Here is a 24,946-nt window from a genome sequence, read left to right on the forward strand (position 1 = left end):
CCTAGGAATCCTAACCTTACTCCATGAGTAACTCTTGGATTCACACCAATAAAGATATTTACGCCATATCTTATGGTAGATTTTCCTGGTGACAGGCTTCCGAGCCTGTATTAAGGTATCAATGACTGACTCGGAGAAGCCAAGCCTTGATAGAATCAAGCGTTCAATCTCCATGCAGTCAGTCTCAGAGAAAGTAGATTTGGATGATTGAAAGGACCTTGTATTAGAAGGTCCTGCCTCAGAGGCAGAGTCCATGGTGGAAGAGATGACATGTCCACTAGGTCTGCATACCAGGTCCTGCGTGGCCACGCAGGCGCTATCAGAATCACCGATGCTCTGTTTGATTTTGGCAATCAGTCGAGGGAGCAGAGGAAACGGTGGAAACACATAGGCCAGGTTGAAGAACCAAGGAGCTGCTAGAGCATCTATCAGCGTTGCTCCCGGGTCCCTGGACCTGGATCCGTAACAAGGAAGCTTGGCGTTCTGGCGAGACGCCATGAGATCCAGTTCTGGTTTGCCCCAACGATGGACCAGTTGAGCAAACACCTCCGGATGGAGTTCCCACTCCCCCGGATGAAAAGTCTGATGACTTAGAAAATCCACCTCCCAGTTCTCTACGCCTGGGATGTGGATCGCTGACAGGTGGCAAGAGTGAGACTTCTAACATCGCTAGGGAACTCCTGGTTCCCCCTTGATGGTTAATGTAAGCCACAGTCGTGATGTTGTCCGACTGAAATCTGATGAACCTCAGTGTTGCTAACTGAGGCCAAGCTAGAAGAGCATTGAATATTGCTCTTAACTCCAGAATATTTATTGGGAGGAGTTTCTCCTCCTGAGTCCACGATCCCTGAGCCTTCAGGGAGTTCCAGACTGCGCCCCAACCTAGAAGGCTGGCATCTGTTGTTACAATCGTCCAATCTGGCCTGCGAAAGGTCATACCCTTGGACAGATGGACCCGAGAAAGCCACCAGAGAAGAGAATCTCTGGTCTCTTGATCCAGATTTAGTAGAGGGGATAAATCTGAGTAATCCCCATTCCACTGACTTAGCATGCATAATTGCAGCGGTATGAGATGCAGGCGCACAAATGGCACTATGTCCATTGCCGCTACCATTAAGCCGATAACTTCCATGCACTGAGCCACTGACGGGCGTGGAATGGAATGAAGGACACGGCAAGCATTTAGAAGTTTTGATAACCTGGACTCCGTCAGGTAAATTTTCATCCCTACAGAATCTATAAGAGTCCCTAGGAAGGAGACTCTTGTGAGTGGTGATAGAGAACTCTTTTCCATGTTCACTTTCCACCCATGCGACCTCAGAAATACCAGAACTATCTCTGAATGAGACTTGGCAATTTGAAAGCTTGACGCCTGTATCAGGATGTCCTCTAGATACGGAGCCACCGCTATGCCTCGCGGTCTTAGAACCGCCAGAAGTGAGCCCAGAACCTTTGCAAAAATTCTCGGGGCAGTGGCCAACCCGAAGGGAAGAGCTACAAATTGGTAATGCCTGTCTAGAAAGGCAAACCTTAGGAACCGATGATGATCTTTGTGAATCGGTATGTGAAGGTAGGCATCCTTTAAGTCCACTGTGGTCATGTACTGACCCTCTTGGATCATGGGTAGGATGGTCCGAATAGTTTCCATTTTGAATTATGGAACTCTGAGGAATTTGTTTAAGATCTTTAGATCCAACATTGGTCTGAAGGTTCCCTGTTTCTTGGGAACCACAAACAGATTTGAATAAAATCCCTGTCCTTGTTCCGTCTGCGGAACTGGATGGATCACTCCCATTACTAGGAGGTCTTGCACACAGCTTAGGAATGCCTCTTTCTTTATCTGGTTTGATGATAACCTTGAAAGATGAAATCTCCCTTGTGGAGGAGAAGCTTTGAAGTCCAGAAGATGTCCCTGAGATATGATCTCCAACGCCCAGGGATCCTGAACATCTCTTGCCCACGCCTGGGCGAAGAGAGAAAGTCTGCCCCCCACTAGATCCGTTTCCGGATAGGGGGCCGTTCCTTCATGCTGTCTTGGGGGCAGCAGCAGGCTTCCTGGCCTGCTTGCCCTTGTTCCAGGACTGGTTAGGTTTCCAGGCCTGTCTGGAATGAGCAACAGTTCCCTCTTGTTTTGAAGCGGTGGAAGTTGATGCTGCTCCTGCCTTGAAATTTCGAAAGGCACGAAAATTAGACTGTTTGGCCTTTGATTTGGCCCTGTCCTGAGGAAGGGTATGACCCTTGCCTCCAGTAATGTCAGCAATAATTTCCTTCAAGCCAGGCCCGAATAAGATCTGCCCCTTGAAAGGAATGTTGAGTCATTTAGACTTTGAAGTCACGTCAGCTGACCAGGATTTAAGCCATAGCGCCCTACGCGCCTGGATGGCGAATCCGGAATTCTTAGCCGTTAGTTTAGTCAAATGAACAATGGCATCAGAAACAAATGAGTTAGCTAGCTTAAGCATTCTAAGCTTGTCAATAATTTCATTCAATGGAGCTGTCTGGATGGCCTCTTCCAGGGCCTCAAACCAGAATGCCGCTGCAGCAGTGACAGGCGCAATGCATGCAAGGGGCTGTAAAATAAAACCTTGTTGACCCTCCAATTTTTTATCCATTGGATCTGAAAAAGCACAACTGTCCTCAACCGGGATAGTGGTACGCTTTGCTAAAGTAGAAACTGCTCCCTCCACCTTAGGGACCGTCTGCCATAAGTCCCGTGTAGTGGCGTCTATTGGAAACATTTTTCTAAATATAGGAGGTGGGGAAAAGGGCACACCGGGTCTATCCCACTCCTTGCTAATAATTTCTGTAAGCCTTTTAGGTATAGGAAAAACGTCAGTACACACTGGCACCGCATTGTATCTATCTAGCCTACACAATTTCTCTGGAATTGCAACTGTGTTACAGTCATTCAGAGCAGCTAATACCTCCCCAAGCAATACACGGAGGTTCTCAAGCTTAAATTTAAAATTAGAAATCTCTGAATTAGGTTTCCCCGAGTCAGAGATGGCACCCACAGACTGAAGCTCTCCGTCCTCATGTTCTGCATACTGTGACGCAGTATCAGACATGGCTCTAACAGCATTTGCACGCTCTGTATCTCTCCTAACCCCAGAGCTATCGCGCTTGCCTCTTAATTCAGGCAATCTAGATAATACCTCTGACAAGGTATTATCCATGATTGCAGCCATGTCCTGCAAGGTAATCGCTATGGGCGTCCCTGATGTAATTGGCGCCATATTAGCGTGCGTCCCCTGAGTGGGAGGCGAAGGGTCTGACAAGTGGGGAGAGTTAGTCGGCATAACTTCCCCCTCGACAGAACCCTCTGGTGATAATTCATTTATAGATAAAGACTGATCTTTACTGTTTAAGGTGAAATCAATACATTTAGTACACATTCTCCTATGGGGCTCCACCATGGCTTTAAAACATAATGAACAAGTAGGTTCCTCTATGTCAGACTTGTTTAAACAGACTAGCAATGAGACTAGCAAGCTTGGAAAACACTTTAAAAATAGTTTACAAGCAATATAAAAAACGTTACTGCGCCTTTAAGAAACACAAATTTTCCCAAATTTTGAAATAACAGTGAAAAAATGCAGTTACAATAACAAATTTTTTACAGTGTATGTAATAAGTTAGCAGAGCATTGCACCCACTTGCAAATGGATGATTAACCCCTTAATACCAAAAACGGAATAACAAATGACAAAAACGTTTTTTAAACAGTCACAACAACTGCCACAGCTCTACTGTGGCTTTTTACCTCCCTCAATACGACTTTTGAAGCCTTTTGAGCCCTTCAGAGAAGTCCTGGATCATGCAGGAAGAAGCTGGATGTCTGTGTCTGTAATTTTTGCTGTGCAAAAAAACGCCAAAATAGGCCCCTCCCACTCATATTACAACAGTGGGAAGCCTCAGGGAACTGTTTCTAGGCAAAATTCAAGCCAGCCATGTGGAAAAAACTAAGCCCCAATAAGTTTTATCACCAAACATATGTAAAAAACGATTAAACATGCCAGCAAACGTTTTAAAATACACTTTTATAAGAGTATGTATCTCTATTAATAAGCCTGATACCAGTCGCTATCACTGCATTTAAGGCTTTACTTACATTACTTCGGTATCAGCAGCATTTTCTAGCAAATTCCATCCCTAGAAAAATATTTTAACTGCACATACCTTATTGCAGGAAAACCTGCACGCTATTCCCCCTCTGAAGTTACCTCACTCCTCAGAATATGTGAGAACAGCAAAGGATCTTAGTTACTTCTGCTAAGATCATAGAAAACGCAGGCAGATTCTTCTTCCAAATACTGCCTGAGATAAACAGTACACTCAGGTACCATTTAAAAATAACAAACTTTTGATTGAAGAAATAAACTAAGTATAAAACACCACAGTCCTCTTACGACCTCCATCTTAGTTGAGAGTGGCAAGAGAATGACTGGGTATGGCAGTGAGGGGAGGAGCTATATAGCAGCTCTGCTGTGGGTGATCCTCTTGCAACTTCCTGTTGGGAAGGAGAATATCCCACAAGTAATGGATGATCCGTGGACTGGATACACTTAACAAGAGAAAGATAGATAATACCTTTATTACCCATTCCCAAGTATTGCATAACCAACACAGTTATATTAATACACTTTTTACCTCTGTGATTACCTTGTATCTAAGCCTCTGCAGACTGCCCCCTTATTTCAGTTCTTTTGACATACTTGCAATTTAGCCAATCAGTGCCCTCTCACAAGTAACTCCACGGGCGTGAGCACAATGTTATATATATATGGCATACATGACTTAAGGCCCTCTAGCTGTGAAAAACTGTCAAATGCATTCAGATAAGAGGTGCCCTTCAAGGGCTTAGAAATTAGCACATGAGCCTGCCTAGGTTTAGCTTTCAACTAAGAATACCAAGATAACAAAGCCTATTTGATGATAAAAGTAAATTGGAAAGTTGTTTAAAATGGCATGCCCTATCTGAATCATGAAAGTTTAATTCTGTCTAGACTGTCCATTTAAGCACATTTTACAACACCTGCTATTATCAGCAAAGAAAATGTCAGACCTGACACAGTATGCTACAGTACAATGGAGTATTCTAGTGATTTAGGCCAGGGCAGTGGTGATTTGAGTAATATTGTTTCCCCTAGTCTCAATCCTAATTTAGCAATAGCAGTGTCCTCCCTAGAATTTTTTAATGGGTGCACCAACAGGCTGATTTTACTGACCACCTGGCTAAAATTTTAGGCAAAAAGAAGCTACATTTAGCAAATTAATTTGTGCTTTAAATAGCAGAAAAAGTTATCATATATATAAGTATTACACTGTCCCCACCCCGCCACTTTATGATACGACCCGGCTGGCAACATTTTCTGTAGTGAACACTGAATAGGGGATCATTTTAAAAGAAATCAAAGGCAAAACTGAATTTTTTTAAATGGCAAGTACTAGAACTGGTCAGAGTCCACCCCACCCAGAGGGAAGCATTTTGGATCTTCTCACTTAGGACAAAAACTACATCAAGCTTTAAAGGGAAATTCTGGTCAAAATCAAAATGCATAAAGATGAATTACATCTGTGAATACAAATGTAATTCATCTGCAAGTCCATGTTAAGTATAGCTAGGCATTCTCAATGCACCAGCATTTTAAATACTGCAGATGCTCAGAGCACTAGTGGAGCTTGTATCATGTCAACAATTAACAAATTGAGCCGTTATTAGATGGTAAAAGCACCTTTGTGCTTTGTTTAAAACGCTGGTACACTTTTGAAACAGTTATAGCTTTCACTAAAAGCATTTTTTGTTTTAACATGTATATTACAAAAATGTTTTTTTTTCAAAACTGAAATGCATTCATGTGAATTCCAATTTTGGCAGGAATGTCCCTTTAATATAGGCAGATAATAATACTTTTTTGCAGAAATTGTTCGGAGCCTGCTTTAAAATATATGTCTAAGGGAAAAAAATATGTTGTTAACAGTTTGTTCAATATAAAGGTACCAGTATTGGGTTTTAGTATTAAGAGATAGCTTGTACAAATGAGAACAGGAGAAAATAAAGGGATATATAAGAGGAAATACATGGGGTAAGACACATTTCTATACATATTATACACTTTCATTGCATATACACTTTTATAAAGCTCATACACTAACCTCGGCTCTCTCTGCTCCGTTGCTTTTAATGACAGAAAATAGAAAATAAAAATATAGCACAACACATTACCATTTGTTGTATAGAAGATACTAAGACTTCAGAAATAACGTGTCAACTTTGTAAGCTACAGATTATTCATTTTAATGCAAAAATAACAATGTAAAATATATGTTTAAAAAATGTTGTGCTTTTCATGTCACTTTATGGTAAGGTATTGTAATCATGGGAAACACCATATACTGTAGAAGGGTTAAAAGGCATCTCTATTAACAAACAAAATGAAAGTAAATATCTTACCAATCATTCTGCATAACGAATGAAGACTCTGAAGTGTCATAAGCAGCACATGTGGGCAACTGGAGTGTCTCCGGGAAGAGAAGTGAATGGCGTAAAAGGGTAGCACATAATGCCACGGAAAAGCTGCCTTCTTCAGTTTCAAATGTGATTGCATCTTCATAATCATGCTTCAAAATATATAAAGTGAGTATATATATATAAAATATGGTAAAATAATCAGAAACATATTTAGTAAATAAAGTGAGACAGTTTATGATGGGGCACAGCCATAAGCCCCTTAATAAGAAACATAGATTATGACAGTAGATAAGAGCCATAGGACCAGCAAGTTTGCCTGATCTTTCCTAAAAGTATAAACTTATCTAATTTGTAGGATAGCCTTATTGCTTGTCCCAGGCATTCTTAAAGTCCCCCACAGTGTTTGTCATAACTAGGGGTGCACATCTTCACTGGTCTCACAATTCGATTATGATCATCCTGTCAACGATTCGATTCTACGATGCATCACGATTACTGCCCATGATTTCATCAACTTGTTCTATTCCATAATATATATATATATATATTTTATAAAGATCCTTTTGTCAGTGTTTTTTTAATGTAATACTATATTTACAGTAAAATTACAAAGTGTACATGATTTGCAGTTAACCCCTTAATGACCGCAGCACTTTTCCATTTTCTGTCCGTTTGGGACCAAGGCTATTTTTACATTTTTGCGGTGTTTGTGTTTAGCTGTAATTTTCTTCTTACTCATTTACTGTACCCACACATATTATATACCGTTTTTCTCGCCATTAAATGGACTTTCAAAAGATACCATTATTTTCATCATATCTTATAATTTACTATAAAAAACATTATAAAATATGAGGAAAAAATGGAAAAAACATACTTTTTCTAACTTTGACCCCCAAAATCTGTTACACATCTACAACCACCAAAAAACACCCATGCTAAATAGTTTCTAAATTTTGTCCTGAGTTTAGAAATACCCAATGTTTACATGTTCTTTGCTTTTTTTGCAAGTTATAGGGCCATAAATACAAGTAGCACTTTGCTATTTCCAAACCACTTTTTTTCAAAATTAGCGCTAGTTACATTGGAACACTAATATCTTTCAGGAATCCCTGAATATCCATTGACATGTATATATTTTTTTTTCGAAGACATCCCAAAGTATTGATTTAGGCCCATTTTGGTATATTTCTTGCCACCATTTTACCGCCAAATGCGATCAAATAAAAAAAAATTGTTCACTTTTTCACAATTTTTTTCACAAACTTTAGGTTTCTCACTGAAATTATTTACAAACAACTTATGCAATTATAGCATAAATGGTTGTAAATGCTTCTCTGGGATCCCCTTTGTTCAGAAATAGCAGACATATATGGCTTTGGTTTTGCTTTTTGGTAATTAGAAGGCTGCTAAATGCCACTGCGCACAATACGTGTATTATGCCCAGCAGTGAAGGGGTTAATTAGGGAGCATGTAGGGAGCTTCTAGGGTTAATTTTAGCTTTAGTGTAGTGTAGTAGACAACCCCAAGTATTGATCTAGGCCCATTTTGGTATATTTCATGCCACCATTTCACCGCCAAATGCGATCAAATTAAAAAAAGTTAATTTTTTCACAATTTTAGGTTTCTCACTGAAATTATTTACAAACAGCTTATGCAATTATGGCACAAATGGTTGTAAATGCTTCTCTGGGATGCCCTTTGTTCAGAAATAGCAGACATATATGACTTTGGCGTTGCTTTTTGGTAATTAGAAAGTCGCTAAATGCTGCTGCGCATCACACGTGTATTATGGCTAGCAGTGAAGGGGTTAATTAGGTAGTTTGTAGGGAGCTTGCAGGGTTAATTTTAGCTTTAGTGTAGAGATCAGCCTCCCACCTGACACATCCCACCCCCTGATCCCTGCCAAACAGCTCCCTTCCCTCCCCCACCCCACAATTGTCCCCGCCATATTAAGTACTGGCAGAAAGTCTGCCAGTACTAAAATAAAAGTTTTTTGTTTTGTTTTTTGTAAAGAAAAAAAAGCATATTTACATATGCTGTGTTTAGGATCCCACCTTAACCCCCAACCTCCCTGATCCCCCCCAAAACAGCTCTCTAAGCCTCCCCCTCAGCCTTATTGGGGGCCATCTTGGGTACTGGCAGCTGTCTGCCAGTACCCAGTTTGCACAATCAAAACGTTTTTTTTTTAATTTTCTTTTAATTTTTTCTGTAGTGTAGCTCTCCCTCCCCCACGTACCAACCCCCACCACCTAAATGACACATCTTTTCTGTAGTGTAGCGGTTCCCACCCGCTCCCTCCCCGTGCACGTGCGCGCGCCCGCGCGCTCCCCCGGACTTCCCCGCCCACGATCCCGCCCCCCCTCCACATGACCAGGGCCATCGATGGCCGCCACCCACCTCCCACACCGGCTCCCACCCACCAACGATACCGGCCATCGATGTCCGGTGCAGAGAGGGCCACAGAGTGGCTCTCTCTGCATCGGATGGCCGTAAAAGGTTATTGCAGGATGCCTCCATATCGAGGCATCACTGCAATAACCGGAAAACAGCTGGAAGCGAGCAGGATCGCTTCCAGCTGCTTTCCACACCGAGGACGTGCAGGGTACGTCCTCAGGCGTTAACTGCCTTTTTTCTGAGGACGTACCCTGCACGTCCTCGGTCATTAAGGGGTTAATATACAGTGGGGCAAAAAAGTATTTAGTCAGCCACCAATTGTGCAAGTTCTCCCACTTAAGAAGTTGAGAGAGGCCTGTAATTTTCATCATAGGTATACCTCAAAATGTGGAAACAAATCCAGACAATCACATTGTCTGATTTGGAAAGAATTTATTTGCATATTATGGTGGAAAATAAGTATTTGGTCACCTACAAACAAGCAAGATTTCTGGCTCTCATATACCTGTATCTTCTTCTTTAAGAGGCTCCTCTGTCCTCCACTCATTACCTGTATTAATAGCACCTGTTTGAACTTGTTATCAGTATAAAAGACACCTGTCCACAACCTCAAACAGTCACACTCCAAACTCCACTATGGTGAAGACCAAAGAGCTGTCGAAGGACACCAGAAACAAAATTGTAGACCTGCACCAGGCTGGGAATCTGCAATAGGCAAGCAGCTTGGTGTGAAGAAATCAACCGTGGGAGCAATAATTAGAAAATGGAAGACATACAAGACCACTGATAATCTCCCTCAATCTGGGGCTCCACGCAAGATCTCACCCAGTGGGGTCAAAATGATAACAAGAATGGTGAGCAAACATCCCAGAACCACACGGGGGGACCTAGTGAATGACCTGCAGAGAGCTGGGACCAACGTAACAAAGGCTACCATCAGTAACACACTACGCCGCCAGGGACTCAGATCCTGCAGTGCCAGACGTGTCCCCCTGCTTAAGCCAGTACATGTCCGGGCCCGTCTGAAGTATGCTAGAGAGCATTTGGATGATCCAGAAGCGGATTGGGAGAATATCATATGGTAAGATGAAACCAAAGTAGAACTGTTTGGTAGAAACACAACTCGTCGTGTTTGGAGGAGAGAGAATGCCGAGTTGCAACCAAAGAACACCATACCTACTGTGAAGCATGGGGGTGGCAACATCATGCTTTGGGGCTGTTTTTCTGCAAAGGGAACAGGACGACTGATCCGTGTACATGAAAGAATGAATGGGGCCATGTATCGTGAGATTTTGAGTGCAAACCTCCTTCCATCAGCAAGGGCATTGAAGATAAAACGTGGCTGGGTCTTTCAGCATGACAATGATCTCAAACACACCGCCCGGACTAGCCAGTCTCCAGATCTCAACCCCATGGAAAACATTTGGAGGGAGTTGAAAGTCTGTGTTGCCCAGCGACATCCCCAAAACATCACTGCTCTAGAGGAGATCTGCATGCAGGAATAGGCCAACATACCAGCAACAGTGTGTGACAACCTTGTGAAGACTTACAGAAAATGTTTGACCTCTGTCATTGCCAACAAAGGATATATAACAAAGTATTGAGATGAACTTTTGATATTGACCAAATACTTATTTTCCACCATAATTTGCAAATAAATGCTTTCCAAATCAGACAATGTGATTGTCTGGATTTGTTTCCACATTTTGTCTCTCATAGTTGAGGTATACCTATGATGAAAATTACAGGCCTCTCTCATCTTCTTAAGTGGGAGAACTTGCACAATTGGTGGCTGACTAAATACTTTTTTGCCCCACTGTAATTTCAAACTTAATCAACTTAAAGTGAAATTTTATTTGTTTGCACTAACTAAATTATGCATGTCATTGTCTAAGGTCTATAGAAGAATAAATAAAATAAAAACTGAGAACTACACTTCAAACTAAGATGATTATACCAATATTTTGTCAATACTAAAACACTGACAAAGTAATAAAGTTGTCTACTAATTCTGCAGTTAGTGCTTCCAGCAGTTTGCAAGGTTGGCGGTAGTGGTATAAGGGATTCTCTTAGTGGGGGCTGGTAAAGTTAGTGTTGTGAGAGAGGTTTAATATTAAGTTTGGTAGGGGATTCAGGTGGTAAGGGGTAAATTATGGTGTATGGGTTTTAAGGTGTATTATATAGTGATGCTTGGTACATGTATACACGTTTTTATATTTCGCTCTGAGTAATGTATTGCAGATGGAAGGTGAGGGGTTAATAAATAAATGCATAAGGATAGACGCAGATCCTACATCTGGCATAGTTTATATATATATATATATTTATTTATTTATTATGGAATAGAACACTTATTTAACTTATGTCATAAATGAAGCTATGACATTAGGAATTAGGATATGCAGAATCAGATTTTGTTTTCATGAACAATTAGTAGCGCTGCGGAATCTGCTGTTGGCGCTCTACAAATAACCGATAATAATAATAATAATCACAAAGAAATACTCTCCCACTCACAACATAAAGTGCACCCACGACTATGATAATTTAAAACTGCTCCCTAAATTTAAATGTAGTGTGCTACTATATCAAAACAGTGAATTTAATTTCTCACCGTAGTAACAAAATAATAATGAGCCACCGTGGTCTACTCTGTCTACAACGCGTCACACAGTGGAAATTGGTTGCTTCCATGGACTGCCTTTTAGCAAACCCCTTTCTTCTTAGTTACTAAGTCCCACGTAAGGTCTATCACTGCGCTAGTATACAGCGCTTTGTATTCTCTACTGCATATAGTCAGTTGAGAATACAAAGCGCAGTATACTAGCGCAGTGATTGATGTTACGTGGGACTTAGTAACTAACTAAGCATAAGCCAGCTGAACACCTTTTTAAAAGAAAGCAAGATTGTAGCCTGAGTGAACACCGTAGTATACTTTTTACTGAACTATGTGATAGGGCAAGAAAGGGAAGGAAGATGTGTGCCGGCAGGGTTACGTGATGCTGCGTGAATCGATTCAGGCTCTTCAATGCAGCATCATTGAGGGCTGCATTGTGATGCATCGTAGTGGAAATTATTTTCAACACCCCTAGTCATTACCACCTTTTGTGGAAGTTTATTCCATAAATCAATCACCCTTTCTGTAAAGAAGTGCTTCCTCAAATTACTCCTGAATATACTACCCTTCAACTTGAGATCATGACCCCTTACTCTTGAGTTTTTTCTTTTTATATAAAATATTCACAGCCTTAGCTTTACTAAGTCCCTTAATATACCTGAAAGTTGCTATCATATCCTTCATCCCCTTCTCTCCTCTAAGCTATACATATTTAGGTCATTGAGCCTCTCCTGATACCTTTTATTTTTAAGGTACCAGGAGAGGCTCAATGACCCAAATCCTTTCATTTTTTTTCATGATGGGTTTACAGTAAAAAAAAAACAACATTATAATTTACTTTGATTATCAAATTTACTTTGTGGAAGAGCATATCTTGGTAGGCTCAGGAACGTGCATATTTTGAGAGTACTAAATAAAAGCAGTTTTGCAACAATTCTTTTAACAATGCCATTTAGTATTCCAGACCCACGCTTGCTCCTAAGTCTACCCAAGTATGTTCAAGTAAACTTTATATTTGATGTAAAGTGGAACTATAATGGAAATAATTATAGGTTGTCAATCTAAAAAAGACTACAACCATCCTTTGTAGATCATACTTTTGTGATCAATTAAGATTAACATTTTAAAATACACATTATATATATATATATATATATATATATATATATATGTCATATACCATAAAAGGTTCTTATGACTTCGGAACTGAGGGATCAGATGCTGAATCTGACTCCAGAACGTCAAAAAACGGAGATCGTGGGAGACAAAATCTCTTACGCGAAGGAAAGGTGGAAGGAAAAGAAACAAACTCGTCCTTGGAACAATCGATCACAAAAACGGAGGGGGAGAAGGGAATTCTAGGTGCACAGTCTTAGGGTCTTCAAGTGATTAACCTGTCCTCCTTTAAACTTAATTATAATCAGCTTAAGGTTCTAAAAAAAGGATTGTCCTTCTGTCCTACAATTGGACTGGATAAATTTGAATTCATTAAGGACATCCATTACTTTGCGAGACGCATTGTATAATCCAAAATATTTAAAGGTAGAACACAGAAAGTCACCTAAGAAGTAACTCTTACTCAAGGGGACACAGGTACACTTGACGACTTTGAGAACCTACACCTGGAATCAAATCCACCACAGGACGTAGAGTTAGAGAAAATATACACACCAACTTTTGAAATTTAAAATTTTATCAGGTTTCAAAAAGAAATCGACTTGTATGCCTCAATTGTCAACTATACCAGTGGTACACCAATTTGTGAAACTGGTTGAAAGAGATATTGAACATCTGGTGATCACTGGAATAGTAAATGACAATATGATGAGGGCTGAAAGGAAGGCTCTTAATAATCTAATTCATGCAGGAAATATAGTAATAAAGCCGGCCGATAAGGGTGGAAATATTGTCATCTGGGAGGAGAAAAAATATGTTCTTGAAATTAGAAGTCAGCTTTTAGACAAAGAACAATGTTTGAGACTAATATTTAACCCAATATTCCAACTTCAAAATGATTTGTTTAAATTATTAAATGAGGCAAAATGTAGCAATATAATCTCTCTCGATGAATTTAAGTACTTGTTCCCAGAACATCCGGTTATGCCGGTTTTTTACTGTATTCCCAAAATTTTTAAAAAAAAAACGTAAATCCTCCGGGGCATCCTATAATCTCTGGGATAGAAAGTCTTACGGAGCATTTAGGAAATTATGTGGACTCCTTTCTTAAACCATTTCTAGTAACTATGCCCTCATATGTGATTGACACTACGGATCTACTACGCAAAATAGTAAGCATATCTATTCCGGATAATGCACTTCTTGTGTCATTAGACGTAGAGGTCCTTTATTCTTCCATACCCCAAAGGGTGGGAATAGAGGCATGCAGAAACTTTCTAGACAGCAGGGGCCCTATATGTAAAAATCATACAGACTTTGTAATTAAGGCTCTTCAATTTATTCTTCAGAACAATATATTTAGCTTTGATGGCAAAATATACAAATAAAAAAGGGGCACTGCGATAGGAGCTACTTGTGCTCCCACGTATGCCTGTCTCCATCTTAGAGCTTGGGAAATGGAGTATGTGTACCCAAATGTATTATATGAGAAACATGCTCTGTTCTGGCTTAGTTATGTCAATGACGTACTAGTCATATGGGATGGTCCTGTAGAGTCTCTGCATGCCTTTATATCCAACCTGAATGAAAAACTTCTTAATATAAAACTAACACTAAATTATGATCTCAATGAGATATATTTTCTTGACATTAATATTAAGAAAGATAAGGGACTTTTAAAAAATGAGGATTACCGAAAAAGTACTGCCACAAATAGCCTCTTACTTGTGTCTAGCCACCATCCGAGAATGAGAAGATTGCCAAGACCCTGAAACTGAGCTGTAGCACGGTGGGCAAGGCCATACAACGGTTTCACAGGACAGGTTCCACTCAGAACAGGCCTCGCCATGTTCGACCAAAGAAGTTGAGTGCACGTCCTCAGCGTCATAGCCAGAGTTTGTGTTTGGGAAATAGACGTATGAGTGCTACCAGCATTGCTGCAGAGGTTGAAGGGGTGGGGGGGTCAGCTGTCAGTGCTCAGACCATACGCCGCACACTGCATCAAATTAGTCTGCATCCCAGAAGTAAGCCTCTTCTAAAGATGATGCACAAGAAAGCCCGCAAACAGTTTGCTGAAAACAAGCAGACTAAGGACATGGATTACAGGAACCATGTCCTGTGGTCCGATGAGACCAAGATAAATTTATTTAATTCAGATGGTGTCAAGCGTGTGTGGCAGCAACCAGGTGAGGAGTACAAAGACAAGTGTGTCTTGCCTACAGTCAAGCATGCTGGTGGGAATGTCATGGTCTGGGCCTGCATAAGTGCTGCCGGCACTGGGGAGCTACAGTTCATTGAGGGAACCATGAATGCCAACATGTACTGTGACAAACTCAAGCAGAGCATGATCCCCTCCCTTCGGAGACTGGGCTGCAGGGCAGTATTCCAACATGATAATGACCCCAAACACAGCTTCAAGAGGACCACTGCCTTGCTAAAGAAGCTGAGGGTAAAGGTGATGGACTGGCCAAGCATGTCTCCAGACCTAAACTCTATTGAGCATCTGTGGGGCATCCTCAAACGGAAGGTGGGGGAATGCAAGGTCTCTAACATCCACCAGCTTAGTGATGTCGTCATGGAGTAGTGGAAGAGGACTACAGTGGCAACCTGTGAAGCTCTGGTAAACTTCATGCCCAAGAGGGTTAAGGCAGTGCTGGAAAATAATGGTGGCCACACAAAATATTGACACTTTGGGCCCAATTTGGAAATTTCCACTTAGGGGTGTACTCACTTTTGTTGCCAATGGTTTAGACATTAGTGGCTGTGTGTTGAGTTATTTTCCGGGGACAGCAAATTTACACTGTTATACAGGATGTACACTCACTACTTTACATTGTGGCAAAGTGTCATTTCTTCAGTGTTGTCACATGTAATGATATAATAAAATATTTTCAAAAATGTGAGGGGTGTACTCACTTTTGTGAGATACTGTATATGGCCAAGCCTCCTGAATCGAATTGTCTTTCTAGCCGTGAACTAGTAGGCAACTATCCATGTGGTAAATGCATAATATGTAAATTTATGTAAAGAACAAAGCAATTTAGTGCTATGGATGGTAAGATCTACAAAATTAGAGAGTTCTTCAATTGCAACACTGAAGGTGTTGTGTACCTTCTGCACTGTTCTTGCCCTTGTTACTATGTGGGAAAAACTAAAATCATTTTTAAGGATAGAATCACTGAACATAGGGATGACATTAAACCGAAGGTACAGACCAGCAGTGTTGCAAGACACTTCAAAACTTTTCATAATAGCAATCCAAATTGCTAAACGTTTATAGGGATAGATAAAGGAATTCTCCACAGAAGAGGTGGAAATAATAAGATCCTTCTACAAAAAGAAAGTAAATGGATCTACAAATTATCCACACTAAATCCTAAAGGGCTTGAATGAGAAACTGGATTACGCCTGTTTCTTAGTAGAATCAAATTGAAAATTATGATTCATTAGATACTTCTTGAAATGTGAGAGTATATGTTGGTATGCCGTTTTATTCCCTCTTGCCTGTTATTTTAAACATGTCTGTAATTTTTTGCCCACACTAACCGAAAAAGGTACTTTTGGCACCGCAGGTACTAGCTATACTTTGCCCATCTGAAGGCAAAAGGCTATACAAGTAACATATACTATATATTTGAAAAGAAATATCAGAGAAATTTCCCTAATCTGACATTAAGTATATTGAACCTGTTAAAATATACTTGTGCATAGTAGTGTTGCAATAATTTGAAATATAAAAACACATAATAGCCATATGTATGGTTGCTTTATTATTTTCTATTAATTACATGCCTTTCATTAATTGGATTTGAAACTGGACTAAATTCTTACAAACAACTTTTCATGCTAATTTTCACTCTCCGATGGGCGGAGTAAACAGTGAGTACTTAAATTTTGTAGATGCTGACACTAAGACAGACCTGAGGAAGCCCTGTCCCACTTTATGACGAGGGGGTGAAAAGTACATTGGCATTGGTCGACTTCGTCACATGACGTGTTACGGCGCCAGTCTTGAAACTGCAGGACAATACCCGACTTTGCTTACCTAACAGCTGATGGATTGAAGAGCAGGACACCTGATTAGAAGGTGTATTGACTCTATGAAAGTAAGCTACTGAGCTTTTGTGGATACGGCATGGCGGAGACGGTATAGTTCTGAGTATTTGGGAAAATAATTCTTACCTGTGAAAATCAGAGACACTATATCAAACTTCAGTGCCCCAGTTACTATACAAGAACTTTATCCGCTACATATGCTTAGCTATACATTGCTGTTGCATTGTTATTTTGTGCATATGAATGTTATTGCTCATATTCTTGCATAAACTTGTAGATATTAACTTATTAAGAGAGAAATTACCGTAGCACTTAGATCCCTGGTATTCATACTACCCAGGTATAGCTCCTATTAGTGTTCCCTAGAGGTCCTAGGGTTAGTAGGGGTGTAGTGCATACGTCTTGGTCTTCCAGTTTCCTTGCTGTTATCTTTAACTATACTGCATTATTCCTGCTATATGGACACGTGATCTGAAGTTTAGATCCCCACAGAGTTCTGTCCTGGTCATACCTCCTTTAATTGTCTGGGGGGTTCAGGGTGCAGAAGGGGTGTAGCTGACGATACTTAGTCCTGATTTTGCTGCTATTTCAGCTATATGTATATATATTTTCCTCACTCTGCTGCCATGAATGTCAGTGACCAGTCACATGTTTAGCTTACATATTATTGATTTAGTAAGCTTGATGTTTATTGTATCATAGGCATTATGTACACAATTTTGATGGGTTTGTTACCAATTTTTGAAGTGTTACAGTGTTAAAATTACACATGATGTGTACAATTTATTTATTTATTTATTTATTTATAAAATATTTTACCAGGAAGGATACATTGAGATTTCTCTCGTTTTCAAGTATGTCCTGGGTCCACAAGACATTGCATTGATAACATAGGGTACAATAAAATACAAAAAACAATAATAATACACAATATATGAAAAAAAAATAAAAAAAAATTTTTTTAACATAGAACAGGTATTTAATCAACCATGACAGGAGCATTCTGTTTTGAGATATGTAGAGAGGGATCTCTTAAAGGATATTAGGCTTGGGGAAGGTTTGAAAGTGTGCGGGAGGTTGTTCCATAATTGTGGTGCTCTGTAGGAAAAGGAGGATTGAGCTGCTTTCTTTTTGTATTGAGGCAAGCTAAATAATGTGCTGGTATTGGATCGGAGGTTATAGGAGGTGGGAATAGCCGGGGAGAGCATTCTGCTCAGGTAGGGTGGGAGCTTCCCAGAAATGCTCTTAAACACAAGGCAAGAAAGATGGAGGGAGCGTCTGGATTCCAGCGACAGCCAGTTTAGTTCTTTTAGCATGTCACAATGGTGGGTCCTGTAGTTACATTGTAGCACAAAGCGGCAGAACGAGTTATATAACGTATTTAGTTTATTAAGGTGAGTTTGCGGTGCAGGTGCATATACTACGTCCCCGTAATCCATGATAGGCATCAGCATTTGCTGTACAATCTTTTCCTTTACTGTAGGGCTGAGGCAAGATTTGTTTCGGTACAGGGCACCTAGTTTTGGATAAAGTTTAGAGGCAAGTTTTTCTATGAGGAGGCCAAAAGATAGATTGGGGTCTAACAACATACCCAAGTATTTGAAAGAGTGGACTGCAGTCAGTGTGCAATTGGATTTTGTTTTGATGCGTAGATGGGAATTTTGTAATTTGTGTAATTTAGGCCCTGTTCCAAAGATCATTGTGACAGTTTTGTCAGTGTTTAGGAAGAGTTTGTTTTTTGATATCCACTTTTCTACCTCTGTGAATTGGTCTTGGAGCACTGCTTCAAGCTGCGGCAGATCGGAATTGTTTACATAGATTACCGTGTCGTCTGCGTACATGTGTACAGTTGAGGATTTGCAGACATTAGGCAAATCATTTATAAATAATGTGAATAGCAGGGGGCCGAGAATGGATCCTTGGGGAACACCACACGTGACCGGGAGAGGGAGGGAGTCACTGTCAGAAATGGAGACATATTGTGATCGATCCGATACATATGATCGGAACCAGGTTAGCGGACGATCACCAATACCTGAGTTTTTTAGTTTGAGCAGTAGTATATCGTGGTCTACTGTGTCAAAGGCCTTTGCAAAGTCAAGGAAAATAGCTCCAGTTAGGTCTCCTTGTTCCATGCCAGTTTGGATGTCGTTGCAAACTTTTAGGAGGGCAGTTGTAGTGGAGTGATTCGGGCGAAAACCTGATTGATCAGGGGTCAGATAGTTAGATTGTTGGTAATACTCACAAAGTTGCGTATGGACGCATTTTTCTAAAATTTTTGACAATACTGGGAGCAAAGATATGGGACGATAATTAGAAACCAAGGTTAACTCCCCACTTTTATGGATAGGCACTACTCTTGCAGTTTTCCAAAGTTTGGGTATGTATCCAGACACCAAGGATTCGTTAATTAGGGTTGTGATGGGTTTAGCAATTGCCGGCGCACTGATCTTCAACAGCATTGCTGGGATTTGATCAGGTCCAGACTGGTTTTTCATTTTTAGATTATTAAGGTGTTTCTTAATTACATTGATGGGTACAGGTCTAAAATTGAACTTCTGTATATTGGGTCTTTGCTGATTTAGTGGGGCCTGATCCACATTTGTAGTTTCAGGATGCGCGTCATTTATTAGTTTGTCAATCAGGGTGGTGGAGCATCCGACAAAATAACTATTAAAGGCATTTGCTACTTCTAAGGGGAGTTGCAGGGTTTTTTTAATTAAATTAAAAAAAATCATAGTGTCTCCAGACACTGTATTTATCGGCATGGTGGCGACACTGATTGTTTCTCGATCATTCCGCTAGAATTTGTCCCCATGTCCCACCTATATAATAGGTTATCTAGGCTTAGGCAGATGGAGACCTATTGGATACATACACTTAGGAGTCTTCATCCTGCTGGTTTGAATCTAAACATAGATCTGGCGGTCTTTCACTAGCTTGGACTGGGACTCTTCTGTTAGTCTCCTTCTGCCTAAGACTGGATCCTATAGTATGTAATCTATCCAGTATTGGATACAATATATATTATATTACGGAGTATTTGATGGTGAGCTATGTCTGTTGGTTGGTGATATGTGTACATGCCTTATGGGTATCGGACCTCATCCTTTTAGGGTATTGGACTTTATCCTTTTTGGGGTCTGAGCTGATTAGCATTTTTTGGGTTCTCGCCTATCGGTCGAGGCGCAAGAATGATAATATTATTGGTCATCTGTGATTTATCTATCTTTATGATTAGAATCATCAATATATACATTTCTATCTATAATGTGACCCCTTTAATCCAGGGGTCTGCATACATGTCGGACTAACTGCAGATATTCTCGTTAGCCATTGCGTCATACTGGGGTAGGGTCATAGGGTCCATACTCTCCCCTCTATTTATTTTTGGCTCTATAGACTATTAACACATGTTTGAGGGTCTTTTGTCGATGCACTGAGGTGTTTTGATCACAATCGCTAGGTATATATCCACAACTTTTGGTTTATGACATGACGGAAAAATGCAATATTTTTATCTATTTATATATGCATCTTTTCATGTTTGCTTTTCCATGTGTTGGCCCAATGGCCCACTTTGATCGTTATATTGTTGCACACCTTTGATTGGGGGAGACAAATATTAATTTCTGGTCCGATATGTTGCCCATTGGGGGTATGCGCCGGTGTCGACCCTCCTTTTTGGCCATATCTCTTATGACAAGTCCAACCATTGTACTATTTTGTTATGTAATTAATGTATTTATGTCCTATTATCTATTATGATTGTTTTTATCATGTAAACAAGGGTTTAACAAATTGTTAATATTAATGTCCCTGATACACAACGTTTATTCCCTCTGCATATATGATGTCTGTTCTCATTTCTATTGAGGGGCTGTTCCTCCGCAAAAACTCTCTGTGAATTAGATCTCATATGCCATTATCATTGGATGAGACACTCTGGGCTATTATTGCCTCTTTGAGTGGAGAGTGTGCACTGTAACTGCCCTTCGATTGGATAGCGTAGGGTTTTTATCTTTGTATATATGTATCCATTATTGTGTGCTTATCTATGTGTTGATTTAATGACCCATTTTGATGGTGATGTCACTGCACACCCCCAATGGGGGTTGACTAATACTCATCTTTGATTTGATGTGTTGCCCATCGGTGTTGTGCGCTGATGTCGACATTCTCATCTGGCCATGTCTCTCATGACAGATTTTACTATTTTAAGATTTTGTTGTACTATTAAGGTATTGATGTCCAACTATAAGATGTTTACAATTGTTAATTTCAATGCTCTTGGGGTACGATTTATATTCTCATTGTATATTTGATGTCTGTACTCACTCTTATTGAGGGGCTGTTCCTTTGTACACCCCTCTGCTAGGTAGATCTCATTTTGCAATAGTAATTGGAACACTTTGGGCTGTCACTGCCCCTTCGAGTGGGGGTGTGTGCGTTGTAACTTCGATTGGTTAGCGTAGGGTATTTTATGAGTAAGAGGTGAGTAAATTACAGCCTGATGAAACGGCTTTTTATGAGCTGAGAAACGCGTTGCTGTATGTTTTTAGACTTATAATAAATGGTCTTTTAATCACACTTTTGCTCTATGACCTCTGTTACTACCCTATCGCTTGGGGTACTAATTGCCTAACCATTGGAGATCGTGTATCCCTCTTCTCCCCACTATCCTCTGGCGGAACGCTGACAGTGGAGGACTTGGATGATTGGTGATCGCTTGGGCCGGCTGTATCTTCGTGATGACATCAGTGACGTATCTGACGTTCTAGCGTGTCTGTCGGGTGACTCACTATAGTCCCGATCTGCTGTGTTTGGCGCTCTGATTGTGCCGCTGCTCCTGTAAATAGATCCGCTTTGGGGTGGGGTCTCTCCTCTACTGTCCTGGTTGTATCAGACGATATTGTTCTATTTTGGCGCCTCTCTTTTTCTGTCTTCTACAGGATTTCTCTTCACGTTTATTTACATTGGGAGTGCTGCCGTATGTTTGAGGATCCCTTCACGTTCTACACAAGCGCACCTCGTTAGGGCATCTTGCTCTACTAACTGACAATTAAATTCACTTTTGATCCTTATGTCTACAATTATTAAATTCTTCAAAAAAGGGGGACGGAGCTGGCTCTAGACCAACATGGCCACTGAAACTAAATGCTCCATAGCTACAAAGCCCATTGATCACCGGCACAGGAGACCCCAACATGATCCTGGCTCCTAAATAGCACCAACCAACAGCAGAAAGCCTGAGCTTTACACTGATAGGGGTAGGTCCTAAGAAAACCATTATCTGAACAAGTTATCCATAGCGGAAACACAAAAGCGCAATGGACCCACATGGCCGCTTTCTTTCTGCTCAACAATATCTACGCTACGATGCACACATAACGGCACACAACATCTGGCTCTTCCAGTAGACAACAGACTTCAGAGATATAAAGGGTGAGATCTTGCACGTGGTGGCAGTGGCTATGGGCCTCACAGAAGCAGCCTGATATAAACAGAACTCGGTACCGTACCACCAAGTATGGAGGACTTTTATTCATAGGTGCAGGCGCTACTTGACAACTTAGGAGAGAAGATGCAACATGGCTTTGATGACCTAATGCTTGCCTGCAGAGCTGAGCTTACAGGGGAAACTACTTCAATGGTGGTAGGGGCGGCTAGCATAGACTCTAAAACGGCCACACTGTAATGCAGTTAAACAGACTTTCTGGCTTGTGAAACTCAGCTGCAGAACTGATAGGTAAATGTTTAGAATGTCTCACCCTCTTGGTATAATATCACTATAGCTGTAAGTGATATCAATTGATCATATGAGAGTGATTTAATATGAAGAAGTATATCTGAATACGTTGGCAAGGTTAGTTGTTCAGAGAGAGACAAATGAACAAAAGTTCCCAATTGAGATTTCAATGTAAGATACAAATGTAACAAAATGGAACTTTCACAGAGTATTATAAGTAACGATATTTCCCAATAGTGGATGCTTGCCTGAGGTAACAGATCTTGTTACCTGACACATGTGTTGCAGCTAGCAGCGTTCTGAGGTCTAGCGCGGACAGCTTGGGAGGAGTCTCACGCTGACGTGATGGTTGATTGACAGCGCTGGAGAACAGACGGGCCCCGGTCTTTAGCGGGGGGCGCAGATTGCGGCTCCGCTTCAATCTTCACGGCAAGTGAGTATAACCTGGCTGTGCACTATAGATGACTCAAGTAAGGCGTATGAGGTTTTGAAAAGGAAGGTGAAAAACGTGATGTTAATCCTCACACAGTTAATCGGCATGTGCCGCGAGTAGAGAAAAATAGAAGACAACCAGCTTGAAGTAATCAAAGTCTTTTCAGTAGTAGGGACTTGATTTGTATTGTAATCCAAATAAGTGGTGTGAGTATATCGTTCAGGAGGATACGGAGGAGCTCAGTATGAGCAGAACTTGCTCTGTCTAAAACAACAAAATACTAAGCACCTGTCGTTGGGCGACCAGGTGATTTAAAGTCTCTGTAGGCAGGGCTAAGGAAAAGCAGGTTGCTGCTTAAAGGTACATACATGTTGTGAGAGAATCCTCACATCACCCCCTCCTCAAGAAAGCTGTCCCACAGCTTGAGGACGAGGTTTATCCGGGAAGCGACTGTGGAAAACTGAGATGAGTCTAGGAGCATCAACCCCCGAGGCTTCCTCCCAGGAATCGTCTTCTGAAGGATAACCCTTCCAGTGGATGAGGTATTGCAGTACAGAATTCTTGTAACGGGAGTCCTTAATGGACTGTACTTCGTAAACTTGAGTATCACTTATGACTGAGGAGTCAGCAGCGGTGGTCTCCTGTTGTCTAGATCCAGTGTAGGGTTTCAGAAGAGAGAGGTGGAAGGTAGGATGCACCCGCATTCCAATGGGAAGTTGTAGGGTCACAGCATTAAAGTTTACTATCCGGGAAATCTTATATGGTCCATTAAACTTACTAGCGAGTTTCCTGCTTGGAACTTGGAGTTTCAAGTTCTTGGTGGAGAGCCAGACCCAGTCCCCAACAGAGTATTCGGGGGGAGTTCTTCTTCTGAGATCATAATGTCTTTTCTGCGTAGCTTGAGCTTTTTGGATATTCCGTTTGATGAAATCAAAATTGTCTAGAATCTTGATGGTGAAATCATCCACCTTTGGTGAATCAGTGCTAGAGGCAGGATTGAGGAAAAGAGAGGGGTGGAATCCGTAATTTGCGAAAAAGGGTGAACAGTTTGTAGAAGAGCTGGTTAAGTTGTTGTAGGCATAATCAGCCATAGGTAGATAGGTGATCCACTGGTCTTGCTGGAAAGAACAGAAACAACGGAGGTATTCCTCAAGCCATTGATTCAACCGTTCCGTCTGCCCGTTGGTTTGGGGATGATATGCTGTTGTGAATCTATGATCAACTTGAAGGAGTTTAGACAATGTAGACAAGAAACGCGAGGTGAATTGCGATCCCCTATCTGTGATTATCCTAGCAGGTACTCCATGTAGTTTGACAATGTTATCCAAGAAAAGCCGAGCTGTTTCAGAAGATGAGGGGACCTTATGGTAGGGAAGGAAGTGCCCCATCTTTGTGAACATATCTATTACAACAAGAATGGTGTTCTGTTTTTGGGATGTAGGCAACTCAACGATAAAGTCCATACTTATTTGTTCCCAGGGACGGCTAGGAATGGGTAAGGACATTAAAAGTCCATAGGGTCTTAACCTCTCATTCTTTGAGGTAATACAGGTGGAACAGGTACCAACATAATCCACAACCGTTTGCTTCATCTTGGGCCACCAGTAGTTACGGTTTAGTAAGTCCATAGTACGCCTGACGCCTGGATGACCTGAGGTAGGTATGTCGTGATGATATTTTAGGACCTGGTTCCTTAGCGCTAGAGGTACATATAGCTTATCCTGGTGATAGAGGAAACCATCTTTGTTCTCTAGATGATAATGTATACTGTGGTCGTCTTGTCGTTGATATCTCTTGATCTCAGATAGAAAAGGGGCAGTGAAAGCTATGAAACGTTCTTGGGGGATCACAGATTGGATCTCTTGGTTTAGGGGTGGTCTAGTGTCTCTCCTAGAGAGAGCATCGGCCTTCCCGTTCTTGTTGGCTGGTCTGTATTGAATAATGAAGTCGAACCTGGAGAAGTAAAGACTCCAACGGACCTGTCGTGCAGATAAGGTTTTATTATTCTGGAGGAATTGGAGATTTTTGTGATCTGTATAAATCGTGACAGGGAACTTTGCTCCCTCCAGTAAATGTCTCCAGTTCTCTAAGGCTCTACGAATGGCA

General features: G+C 40.9%; 1 protein-coding gene across 1 annotated transcript in view; it reads right to left on the bottom strand.

The window, feature by feature from the left end:
• CFAP65 (cilia and flagella associated protein 65) overlaps positions 1-24,946 on the bottom strand; it is a 384,606-nt gene that overhangs the window by 333,219 nt on the left and 26,441 nt on the right. The window contains exon 5 of the mRNA XM_053698151.1: positions 6,455-6,621. Coding sequence (XP_053554126.1) covers positions 6,455-6,621 — 167 coding nt within the window. The remainder of the gene's footprint in view (positions 1-6,454; positions 6,622-24,946) is intronic.

Source organism: Bombina bombina, chromosome 1 (assembly GCF_027579735.1).
Source record: "Bombina bombina isolate aBomBom1 chromosome 1, aBomBom1.pri, whole genome shotgun sequence".
Lineage (NCBI taxonomy): Eukaryota > Metazoa > Chordata > Amphibia > Anura > Bombinatoridae > Bombina > Bombina bombina.